General features: G+C 38.1%; 2 protein-coding genes across 2 annotated transcripts; both read right to left on the bottom strand.

Moving 5' to 3' along the window:
- Window positions 1-330: 330 nt before the first annotated feature.
- On the bottom strand, window positions 331-1,937 carry LOC108992438 (protein SHORT-ROOT-like). The gene has a single exon (XM_018966994.2). It carries the CDS (start codon window positions 1,919-1,921, stop codon window positions 617-619), a length of 1,305 nt encoding a protein of 434 aa, XP_018822539.1. The 5' UTR covers window positions 1,922-1,937; the 3' UTR covers window positions 331-616.
- Window positions 1,938-12,112: 10,175 nt separating this feature from the next.
- Window positions 12,113-12,904, bottom strand: LOC108992418. Its single transcript, XM_018966975.1, has one exon. It carries the CDS (start codon window positions 12,902-12,904, stop codon window positions 12,113-12,115), a length of 792 nt encoding a protein of 263 aa, XP_018822520.1.
- Window positions 12,905-13,223: the final 319 nt, after the last annotated feature.

Here is a 13,223-nt window from a genome sequence, read left to right as displayed (position 1 = left end):
AAACAGATTCGCAGTTAAAGACTTTCTTTGGTTATTTTACCCTCAAAAGAAAAGGCTTAATTACTTGGAGATATTTAATACAATACCCGGTTTCAAACCGAGCCATTTTTCCCAGGAAATTTTCTCCAGGAAACCAAGTTAATGATAGAAGCACGTATACGTGCACATATATACCGCATGACATAATTTTTGTCAAACTCTTCTTAAATAGCTAGCTCATGTCTGTTGTCAAGTTCAAATGCATATAACTATTTTAATTTCACGATTTGCCACTTACATTTCACAAACAGATGAGAGGGAAAGAAATAAGCAAGCCATCCAAAATTAGAGATACAATGCCATGGAATTATTTTATTACGTGAAGCTAGCACAAGTGCAAACACCTTCAAACAACAACAATGAAGTAAAAAGAAAAAGAAGCAACACAAACTCCCAAGCATAAAGCAAAAGAAAACTAGGACATAATATCAAAACACAAGTATGCATGAATGACAAGAAATAAAAAGAAAAGGCCAGGAACCACATATATATGTTCATGGCTACACATTCGTGCTTTAATTCCAAGCTAAACTTCACAACGTACAGACCAGCAATGGTTGTGTTGAACATGTATCAATCATGGTTTCCATGCTGAAGCCCAAACTAAAGGTTCCTCCTTCCATGTCAAGTGAATTCCTGATTCATGATCTCCTTGAGGTAGCAGAAGCCCCCACCCGGCTCTGTACCTCTTTAGCAACGACTTTACATCATCCATAACATCATCACTAAACCCAACTGGTGAAAATGCTTCCTTTAGTCTCTCAGACCATTGGCTCCCTCTCTCCCTTCTCTCACATTCTCCTTCAGTGCCATTTCCATCATCACAAGCCAAAACCCTAACTATGTTCCTTGAGCACTCCCTCTCTAAAGTTAATCTGTCATTACTAGTTGGGAAAAAGCTCTCCTCTAGCATCTCAAAGTACAATGTGTAGAACTTTAGACACTCTTCAAAGCACTTGACAAAGTCATCTCTTGAGCTTGAAACGTCAGCTTCTTCCTCAACAACGGTGACAACTCGAGGCCTCAGGGACTGAAACATCCGAATGACAACTCCCCTCTCCTCCACTTCCACTTTTCGCAGGGCCCCTATACAATTCACCGCAATAGCCTCATCCTCTTGAACACCTAGTCCTTCTTTTGTGAGCTCTCCCAAATGATTTAGTCCACTTATTACATTAAACTCAAAGGGTACTCCCATTAACCTTGCAAACTTTTGCATTCTTTGGCCTACTTCGTTCATGACAACCGACCTCACTGTGCTAGCCGTATCCACAACAGTGAGCTTTAGATGCGGGGTTTCATCATTTCTTGTCGCCAAAGCTTCTAGCAAAATAGGCCATTGGGTGCAAAGGGTGTTGCTTATATCGATTATGTGAAGTTTAGTTTCCCCCTCTAAGGCCTCCAAAATAGCACCATTTGAAGCTACATGACCAAAAGTCATCCACGGGCTTACCTCCTGAAACTTGAGTATCAACTTCCGAGCTGAATCGAAGGAGTGTCTCTTTTCAGCCACTGCAGTTAAGGTTTCGTAGCATCGTTGACCGGAATCCGTGGCCTTACAGAATAGAGCTTGCAAGAAATAAGATGCTAATTTCTGATCACAGTCTCCATAGGGAGACGCAAGCTCATTTAATCTCCATAGGAGAAGGTGGATTTTGCCAGAATCATTCTCGGATATCGCTCTTGCACACTCCATTAGAAGCCTTGGGGCCCATTTTCCGGATGGACTAGGAAGCTCAATGGAGTCTGATGATATGCTTGTTGATGTATGGCTGTTCTGGGGCTGATTGATGCTTTGCATTTCCATGGCTTCCTTGACATTTCTCTGCTGGTTGGAGTTGAAGAGCGGTGCTTCTTTCGGAGTGAAAAGAACCGTTTCCATGAGTTAATGGAGTCCCTCGACTCAGGCACAATTGCAAAGCTTATTTCTGTTTAAGTACTTGAGATATATGGCCAAGTACAACGCGGTGACGTAGAAAGCCATGTATTATAAAATAAATATATTTGAAGTCATTTTCATTCTAGTCTACTAAAATATAGCTTTCTATCAATAATAAATTAACGATACAGTTACGAACAAAAGCATGATGGCTCATTGGGTTTTACACGTCAGCAGTTTTTATTGCCTTTCTGAAGAAACTGTGCATGGATTTAAGAATACAAAGATTGCAAGTACCTGCAGGGATTACCAAAATTTTATGATCGTAAACATATTAAAGAAACATAAGTGTTGTGGTAAATTAGAATCATGTGTAAGTGCAACGCCCTCCCACTAAATTATAAAAATGTAATTTTCCGACTCCATTATCGGCCAACGATATTTGGACCAGTTCACTGAAATTGAACCGATCCAAGGAATTAGAGAGGAACTAGCTAGCAAGGATTAACAGGTCGTCTCGTTTGTTTTCACAGATAAAATGAAATGAATTAAGATTAAAGTTAAAAGTTGAATAAAATATTATTAGAATATATTTTTTTAATATTATTTTTGTTTTGAAATTTGAAAAAGTTAGATTGTTGATTTTATTTTGTGTAGAAATTTGAGAAAATTATAATGATTAGATAAGATGAGTTGAGAGAAGTTATGAAAACAAACGAGGACGTCTACTTATAATTAGTAGGTTAAGCTTGGAGAATAATTAATCAGATAATTGTAGCATGGAATTGCATGTGCTCCATCTAATATATACACGCATACATATACATACATATATATATATATATGTATAAAGAAATTAATTAAAAAATTGTGATGTAGGAGGTTTGGCATGGAATAAAACATCTATTCCATAAATAAAAGATATATATGTATATGGAATCTCCATTATTTAAATAGCACGGGATCAAGCTAAAGAAAAAACAACAAACAACATATTTTCTCAGTTACATCAAACAAGGAGATGATGATAAAGGGGCTATAGTAGTTGAAATGGACAGATTTTTGGGACTTGCATTGCTGTGTGCGTGTTCAGATTACACCTAAACTAAATTTGTCAACTTTACTATTTATAATATTAGCGCTACAGCAGAAATTCTATCATATGAATTAATTATTATTGTTGCTTTAAATATATGCACATTAATTATTGCAATTATGATTGTCTCTTATATTATATATTGTAACACCTCGTCCTTGTCGGTCTGAAGAGTTAACTCATGTAAACTAAAATCATCTCCAATAACACTTTTAAAATAAACCAAAGTCTCCATAACATAATAACCTATTAGTCCAAGACAAATATCCATGTTTCTATATAAGGACACATCAGAAGTGCCTCAATAATATACATAAACATTTCCACAAGGACTAAGAATATCCATTACTCAAAACGTACACCAAAGCAACATGAAATATCAACACTATCAAAAGACTCTCCAAAGGCCCTTGTACCCTAAGACATTTAGTCTTTTATGATCAACAAAACTTGCAAGTGCTCCCTATTCCTTGACTTCCAGCTATTGCATCAAAATTACATATTATGGAGATAAGGAGTGAGTTATCAACAACTCAGTAAACAGAGAACATATGCTAGTATGTAAACATGAACATTTATAGAATTAAGAACAAAGAACAAAAACACTTTTATTTCCATAATGTAGAGTCGGAACATGTTATTAAAATATCAGAGCGAAAGTCCCAAAATATTCTTATTCAAAATTTCCTTGGCATAGTATAACTGAAACATCATATTATAACAGAATTCTCCATGTTTAACTCCCTTGGTAGGGTTGTACAAACCCTGATGGCCAACCGAGCAAAAACAGAATGTGAATCTTCCCTTTATCATTCTCGGAGCCCCGATTGTGCATATAGGAAGACCAAGCAGAAAATCACTTTGTTTTCAAAGTGGGTGCACCAAAAACAGAAATGTTGGTACTAACCCAAATAGAGGCCACAATTTTACACTAGTGGTAAGGTCAAAATAGAACAGAAATAGAATGTCATGTCAGAGGTTTCAGAAATCGCATCATATTATATCAAAGTACATAACATTTTCATAGTAGAACAGAATAGAGTAACGCCCCGGTTTTGGATGGGTTGGAGAGTTATCTCTTAACACTTAAAAATCATATCTCATTTTACAAATGTAAACTCCAATTCCTCATTTACTCATAGACCTCATTGCTTTAAACCATTTACTCCAAAATAAATAACTATGATTACGACGAAATCTCAACATAAAAGTCAACTTCCCAAAGTGCTAAGTCAACAGAGCAAAATGAAACTATTCAATGAAATTCTCCAATAATAATGAGTACCCTCTTTGTATTTAATAGACTGTGATACCCCATATGACATGGATAAGGGTAGGTGGTGTATGGGATCCCACATTGCTTGGAAAAGATAAGTTCTTGCTCTTTATAAGGTTCCAATGGAGCTTTAATTGCATCATTGACTAGTTTTTTTGGAGTATAAGCCATGTAGTTTGGGCCTTCCATTGGAGCATTACAAATGGTATCAGAGCCTATCCCAACTAGAAATATGGGACTTGAGCCATACCACCTATAATGGACAGGCCCGACGAGGACGTCGGGAATTTAAGGTGGGTAGATTGTGATATCTCATATGATATGGATAAGGGTATGTGGTGTATGAGATCCCACATTGCTTGGGAAGGAGAAGTTTTTGCTCTTTATAAGGTTCCAATGGGACTCCAATTGTATCATTGACTAGTCCTTTTGAAGTATAGGCCGTGTGGTTTGGGTCTTCCATTTGGGTGTTACATAGACTATGCTCACAAAGCCTTACCCATGCTTCCTATTCTTGAACCTTCACTGAAATATCCAACATATCTGAAAAATGTTGTAGAGATAAGAAGTGAGTTATCAATAACTCAGTAAGTAGAGAACATATGTTAGTGTGTAAACATGAGCATTTACAAAGTACAGTATGCAGAACAAAATATTTTACAGAGTTATCATGCAGAACAAAACATGTTTTCAAAAGTAACAGAGCGATGGTTTTAAGACAAGTAAAACCCAGAGTACTATGGCATAACATAACCTGAGCATCATCATAACATCAAAACAGAGCATCTCACAGAGCAGAGACCGTGTTTCACCCCCGTGTTAGGGCTGTGCTAACCTCGGTGGCCAAACCGGGCAGAGACAGAGGTGAAATCTTTAATTTATTCTTCTCGGAGCCCCAAATATGCACACAGGAAAGACCACAATAAAACCACTTTGTTTCCAAAGTGGGTGCACTCAAAAACAGAGAAGTTGGTACCAACCCAAACAGAGCAGAGCAGAGACAGTCAGATACAAAATCAGTACACCATACCAAAGGTTTTTAGATGCCATTTCAAAATAAAACAAAGTACCAAAACATAATCAGATCATTCTCACATACTGAAAACAAAAGTCGAAGCATCTTTTTAAATCAAAGCACAGTTTTTTAGATTCTCAATATCGCACTTTTCTAGATTTCAGAGACAACATGACAAAATTTAGCTCATGTATACACAATGCATGCAAGAAAATATTTTTCCGCTTTCGTACAGATTTCATGAGTAGTGTAAATAAACGACCGATGTTGGTTTTTCCCAAGTTCTCATTTCATCACAAAATATGAAAAGTTTTCATAAGGTCAACCTCAATCTCAATAATTCATGTAGAACCTAGCATAGAAACCTCGCTTACTTAAACTTTTTAACTTTTCTGAATCTTTCCATAATCGTGCCAAATGAATACCAATTGTCACCTATACGGAATATTAAACGTTACTAAACTTCTAAAAGAACTGCTAAAACTCTCAATCTACTTCAATTCATAATACGGAAATGCCTTTGATAATTGTATAGTATTAGAAATCTAATAAATATATTATTATTAAAAATAATCTTAACTTATTATAATATAATTTTATCATGGCAAAACAACTTAAACTCATTTCAAAAATTAACATAATTATAATTAAAACTCATATCTCGATAAACTATTATTAAAACACTAACTTAATACTGCCAACATATAATCTAGTAGGAAGTCATAAATTTCTTAATCAATATTAACTCATAAAATATTCTTAATAATGCTTATATTAAAAATCATCGTAAATTACTAATCATATCTAGTTTAAAACTATCCAAGATTTATTTCATATAAAAGGCTTTAAAGTGTTTTGAAAAAAAAAAAAAGTTTTAAACACTTACAATTTTCTACCAAAATTAAACCATAAAATTAATACCCGATAATTTAATTAAAGTCTTTAAATATTTTCTATGAAATCAAGTTTAATATAAAAAAAATATGCCTTTTGGACCATCTGATGACAAGGGTGTTTAGGGAAATAAAAAAAATATACAAGGGCTCTTTGGGTAAAGCATGCATGGTCATAACAAAGAAAGAGCTATGCGATTATAACTTCTAGAATCAAACGGATCAGTCCATACTCACCGAGAGGAGTGGCTAGGGATGACGGAAGTGGTGGCTGAACTAGATCTACTGTGTATGGCTTGGCTGAAGTGCACTGACAGCGAGAGAGAAAGAGATAGAATCCAAGAGAAAGAGGGAGAGGGAGTTACGGACCATGCAACGTGAGGGCTGCAGTTCGATCATGGAGTCTTGCCCGTGATCTGTGGTGGCTCCACTTGCGGGTTCACTGCTGGGTTACGGCACACGGACAATAAGTGACCGTGCAGCTAGCATGGAAGTTGTGTTTAACGGAACCATGCTCTTGGTGATGGGTTGTTGCGCTAGTTCGGTGATCGATGACAACGTGGTGGTTGAGAAAAGATGGCGACCTGCAGTCATCAGGCCTGTAGGGGCAGCGACAACATTGAGATGAGGAGAGGGAAACTAAGAGGAACCGAACACAGAGGGGTAAAATGTTTGAGAGAGTGGGTGCTCTGTTTCGGCTTGACCAAAACAGAGGTCCTTGCGCATGCGTTGAGCCGTGTGCCTGGGCTAATTCTATTGTGGTCTACGGCAGAGGGAGAAGCTTCAATTAGGGTATAAAACAGGGGGCAGGTGACGCACGGTGGGGGAAAGTCTACGGAGTAGTATGCTAGGCCTTTGGTAGGCGGTTTCCGTGAGATGGAGGTGGCGGTGCAAAGGAGCTTGCTGCGAACGTACAAGGATAGAGGCTATGGTTGTTCTTGGTGCAGGGGTTTATGTTCGCGTGGCCTGGGCAATGGCTACCCTTCGGTGGTGCATGGGGTGGTGGACAGTCATGCGAGGATGCAGAGATGACTCCGTGAAATAAACATGTGCGGCTGAGCTAGTGGGTGTTGGGAGGCAGCGACGGGGAGAAGGCTGAAGAGGGTAGCAACTATGTTTTGGCAGTCTCTCCATGCATGAGATGATAAGTACATAAATTTATATAAAAAGGGCGATACGAAAACCCTAGAGAAATGAGGGAGACGTGCGTGAGCATGGAGCATAGATAAAAATACATTAGAGACAAGGAGGTTTTGGAAACTAGGGTGGAGCAAACTTCGGGAGTGCAAAAACTAAAAGTGAAAAACCGTCTGAAGGATAAAATGCGTGCGGAAAGATGAAGCTCACCTCAAACGACGTCGTGGCTATGTGAAAAAAAAAGCAGGGAAGAAAAAAAATATCCAAAGGGCCAAGGTGTTACATCCTCCCCTCCTTAAAAAATTTCTTCCTTGAAATTTGTTAGTATCCCAAGCAAAACCTACACACTTGACTTTCACATCCAATGCACTCCTATTTTAATCCTTGATCATTCTTGTCAAACCTAAATAATTTAAACCCTTTTTCAAAAAGTTTTGCCCGGTGCCTTGCGTACCTTCTAATCCTCTTGACATACTCATTAACATTTAGTGTCGAGTTTCATATAACTCGAGAACCAATTCAAGCCTAAGTATAAATCTCAACAATGGAATTACAAGCTCAATAATAATTCCTTTTAGACATACATGCTCAAGCACATTGTATCGGTTACCAACATATAAGTGTGCGAACCATCTCGAACTACAAACTGCCACAACAGTTCGATTAAAAGCCTATTAAGATTTTCACCCAACTTCTTAGCCTAACTTCATCTGAAATAGCACATAGAACTATTATGCTGAAATGGGTAGCTAAAAGAACTCTCCAAAGTCCAAGGTCCGAAATTGAACACTCAATTTACGAAGAAACCCAAATGTAATGGCCCGATATTAAAAACCTACATGATCTCGCGTTGTAACTCATTTCCCAATGATCTCCAAGTTTACTCACAAACCATCGTCTTATAAAAAAAAAATCACGCTTCCGATGCACACTCGGATAACTTTGTTAGCAACCTTACTTCTTGTCTCCCAAAGTTCATGCACACCCACTTATACTCTTAACTTCTCTCTTTCATTATCAACTGCAATTAATAACCTTAAAGCTGAATGAATGATTTCTTAGAACCTGTTGAAACTATAACCACAAATCTGAAGAATAGTCAATTGCCTAACATCTGCAAGGTCTATACTCTTAAATCTGGAAATAATTATGGCTTAAGGTTCGCTACATCTCAACCTCAAATCTTATCAAAATCATTTCCTATTGTCTATAGAAAAGTTTACCGGATCAAAAATCCCAAAATATTAATGTCGAAACCCTAACTAGGTTACCACAATTATTTCACTAAGTTGGACAAAGAGAAAGACTTCACCGAAATAAATAAATAAATAAATACAATAAATAGACCAAATATATATATATAGTATATTTAAAGAGATATAATGAGTATGAGGGTAAGGAGAACTGAACATTTAAGAAGAATCCACTTGAAATTAGATAAGCGAAACCCAAAGATAGTGATGATTAAAGCATTCGTGATGAAGAGGGTTGGAGTTGGTTCGTCAACCCTACATATACTTACTTTTTTTTTTTTTTTGATAGAAAAGAACTTCATTTCATGAAGGCATAACACCTTGAGATAGGTTACAATAGTGTTGATCAATGAAAATTACATTCTCAATGAAAAGAGGTACACTATTCCACCAAATAAGCATATCTTCAATGGACCAAGCATGTCTTGCAAGTCGATGGGCAGCCTCATTTGTGAATCTACTGCAATGTTGAAAGCTGCACTGAGGAAAAGTTTGCATTAAACCTTTTACCTCTGCTACCATAGATCGTATAGCTGCATTTGACTCAGATGATTTATTAACCTCTTCAACTAGGAACAAATAGTCACTTTCAATTATCAGCTTAGGGATACCCAAGCTCATGCACAATTGAAGGCCTCTTAATAAAGCCACAGCTTCAACTTGTTTTGGTTCCAGAGAAACAGATTCCACTTTACTACATGCCATAAGAATTTCACCCATATGGTTCCTCAAAACCGCGCCCATACCAGCTTTGTTTAAATCAAAAAAGAGAGCCCCATCAATGTTTAGCTTAAGAGAGTCTTCTGGAGGGGGTGACCATCTGTACACCAGGTTTTTAGAAATATGGTTCCCCAACTGCTGTCTAACCACAACACTATTTAATTTCTTTGTGAAAGCAAATCCAATAACCTGCTGAGGTGGTAAAGCAATTTGTTCATGAACTATCTTGTTCCTTCTGAACCAAAAAGCCCAAACCATCAAGAAGAAATTTGTCAGATCCTCAGAATTGCCCTTGAATAAAATATCCATTGCAGTAGTGAGAAAAGAGCTGATTTGGTCACCATTTTGGAGAACAGAAAACCTACTCCTTAAAAATCCATAGGTGGAAGGGCATAATATCAACACATGCCTCAAATCCTCGAATGGATGTTGACAAAAGCAACATTTTCCTTCAATGTCCAGTTTTCTTTTGATCAGGTTTGCCTTTGTTGGTAAACTATCCTTACACGCCCTCCAAGCAAAAACCTTAACTTTATGAGGAACTTGTAACTTCCATATAGCAGTCCAGAATTTTTTCATCAAAGCCCCATTAGAGGATCCATGTTCTGATTCCAAGATAGTTTTAAAGAAACTGTAAGCACTTTTGACAGAAAAAGAGCCTGACTTCTCATGTTCCCACATCCAATGGTCAGCAGCTCCAGTATGACTTGGATGCAATCTGAGAATAGCCTCCACCATGTTTGGATTGAAAAGAGCTCTAACCTTGGCAATGTCCCACCATTTAGTACTTTGATCAATAAGAGAGAACACTTGATTGTCCAGCTGGCTACTGTATTCAATACTCTGCTCATTTCCCAGTTCTTGTCTCAAATTTCTAAATCCAGGGATCCAAACATCATTCAAAATATGGATTAAACTTCCATTTCCCACATTCCATCTGCCACCTTGCACTAGCAGCCTCTTTGCTTCCCAAATACCCCTCCAAGCATAGGAAGGATTTCCTCCAAGAGAAGCTGTCAACAGATTCCCATCAGAAAAATATCGAGCAACATACATTTTATGGAATAAACTATCCTGATTTTGCAATAATCTCCAAGCTTGTTTTGCCAACAATGCCATATTGAAAACCTCAAGCTCCTTGAACCCCATGCCTCCCACAAATTTCGAATTGCACATCTTCTTCCAGCTTAGCCAATGGATCTTTCTCTCCTCCTGCTTCTGACCCCACCAATACCTTGCCATCATACTCTCTATTTCAGAGCAAAGCCTTGGTGGAAGCTTAAAACAACTCATGGCATAAGATGGAATTGCCATAGCTACTGCCTTAAGGAGGATCTCCTTACCCCCTTGAGAGAACATATTCCCCTTCCAACCTTGCAACTTGAGCCAAACTTTGTGCTTAATGCCTGCAAATGCCCTCGATTTGGACCTGCCCACCACAGGTGGCAGCCCAAGTGATATGAACCCACGGGAAAGGAATCCCTTGAACCTACAATCAATTTGAAAACTCCCCAAGAAAGCCAAAATCAAGTCAATGGATGGAGAACCTAGACCCGATGAGAACTCGTTTCAAGAACCTAGATTATATCAAAATCTAGACCCGTTGAAGAACCCATCTCAAGAACCCAAATTACAAAGGAGGAACGCCACAAAGGTTGTGATTTACCTTTGATAAGTTCAAAAGTTCAATTAAGAACAAGAGGAGATAAACTCAACTCCCAATGAATAAATTCATCAAATTTCATAAACTTCATAAACTGATTAGAATGAGGCTACATAGAGTATTTAAAGGAAAACCTAATGAAACCCTAGCCAAAATAAAAACCCATCTTCCAAAAGTACCCCTGGATGAACAGTGCTGCAGCTACAGTGCCGCGCTACAGTAACTCGGCTACAGTAACCCTAACCCTAGTTCAATAAAATAATAATTTTCCCAACATGCCCTTGCATAAGCCCCCTTAAGTGCTTCCCATAATAAACTCAATTATTCTAAATAAATAAAATAAGTTCTTTAAATGAATTAAATAAGTTGAAACCCTTCAAGAGCCCAAAGCCTTTAAGTCTTGTCGTTGCCCTCTTCCGTAGCTGATCAAATGAATTAAAACTGGATCTTCATCCTTCAAGCCCCATCTTGAATGTTGGGCTCTTGCTAAACTTGTCCCAAGTGGATTGTATCAATCATTGTAGTGTCTCCTTGATCTTCTTGGCCCATCTGGAAGTTGTAAATGATCTTTAAGATTAGGCTCATCTTGGTTCCCATCATTCCCCCTCTCCTCAAAAGGATTCGACCTCAATCTCCACCTGGATCAAAGGGAAAATGGTTAGTAACATTGAAAATAGTAGAAACATGATACTTACCTGGAAGATCCATTAGATATGCATTTTCAATAATTTGTTCAAGAATTTGGAATAGTCCATCCAAGCTACTCTGATCATCAATTGGTAAAGACTTTAAATCTGAAGGAGGAAATGGATTAAGCATACAAACAATTTCAATTGGTGAAAATTTAGTAGTAGCATGAACACTCCAATTATATGTAAACTCAATGAATGGCAAACAATACTCCCACAAATGTTCATGAAACACATCTAAAGTCTTCCTCGAACCAAAATGACCACTCCAATATGCACACTCAATGAATGGCAAATGATACTCCCGCAAACGTTCATGCAACAAGTCTGAAATCTTATTTTCACCAGAATGACCACTACAATTATATGCAAACTCAATGAAACGCAAATGATACTCCCTCAAACGTTCATACAACACGTCAATGTATGGCAAATGATACTCCCACAAATGTTCATGCAACACAACACCAAAGTTCCCTGTGAACAGGTCCTCTATAATCACCAAAGTTCCCTGCACGCAACCAGGGACCATATGGAAACTCAGAGACTGAAAACTTTTCCATCAATGGCCTCCACTGATTACACTCCTTATGATTATGACCAAGCGTACCACATATGTAGCGAAAATTTGGAAGTGGTTCATAAGAGAACCGAACCCAGAAGGGGTTAGAAGAACCCACACAAACCTTCTTACCACGTAACAAGGGCTTAGTGACATCCAACTTAACCCTGATACGCAGGTACTCCCCCCAAGCCAGTGCATCCTTCTCCAAGTCAACCTCCACCACACTACCAACTTCCTTCCCTACTATGTGTCCCATCTTCCAGTTCCTAGCCATAATCGGGAGATCATGGATACGAACCCAGAAGAGCTCCTCAGGGAAAGTAATCTGATGTGCCTGCTGCAACCCATCCACCTCATTTGTGAGAACCGAGTGCTTATCAAAAGCCCAAGGTCCCTCTCTGAAAACGTGTTCTTTATCCCATGGATCCTCAAATTCAGCAATAAATAGATTATCACTAACATCTCGAATGGAGATAGACTTACCAGGACGCCATAGACGCTTCATAGTACTCTTAAACGCCTCCTTATTAAACTGTTTATCAGTGAACAGTTTAAACAACAGACATTTTTCACTTCTACCTAGCGCACCATCCAGAGACTCTTCATCCACTACCACAACTTCCTCTTCCTGTTCGGTCAGGGATAGTTTTCCACACATCTTCTCAAGATCTACCTCCATAGTTTCCACACACACTACCACAAAAAATAGCTTAAAAAGTCAGTCCTGCACAGAGCAGGTAGGAAACCTCTACTCAGGGAGCCCTTAAGAGGAAAAAGTACATATACTTACTTAAATACTTAGGATCAGCCTATAGATTAAGTGTCCTCAAACCCAAGCTTCACCCAAAAACATCCTTACCAAGTCAAAAGTCCACGCGTCCTTTCTAAACTAGGCAACCAGCTCCAAAGGTTTGAACTCATCCCAATCAAAAATTAAAAGCACTAATAAATTTCAACCTGTCACATAGGTATTCAAGCACATTACTCCAATTCCAAAT

Source organism: Juglans regia, chromosome 12 (assembly GCF_001411555.2).
Source record: "Juglans regia cultivar Chandler chromosome 12, Walnut 2.0, whole genome shotgun sequence".
Lineage (NCBI taxonomy): Eukaryota > Viridiplantae > Streptophyta > Magnoliopsida > Fagales > Juglandaceae > Juglans > Juglans regia.
The sequence above is the reverse complement of the archived record's forward strand: the minus strand, read 5'-3'. Positions and strand labels throughout refer to the sequence as shown.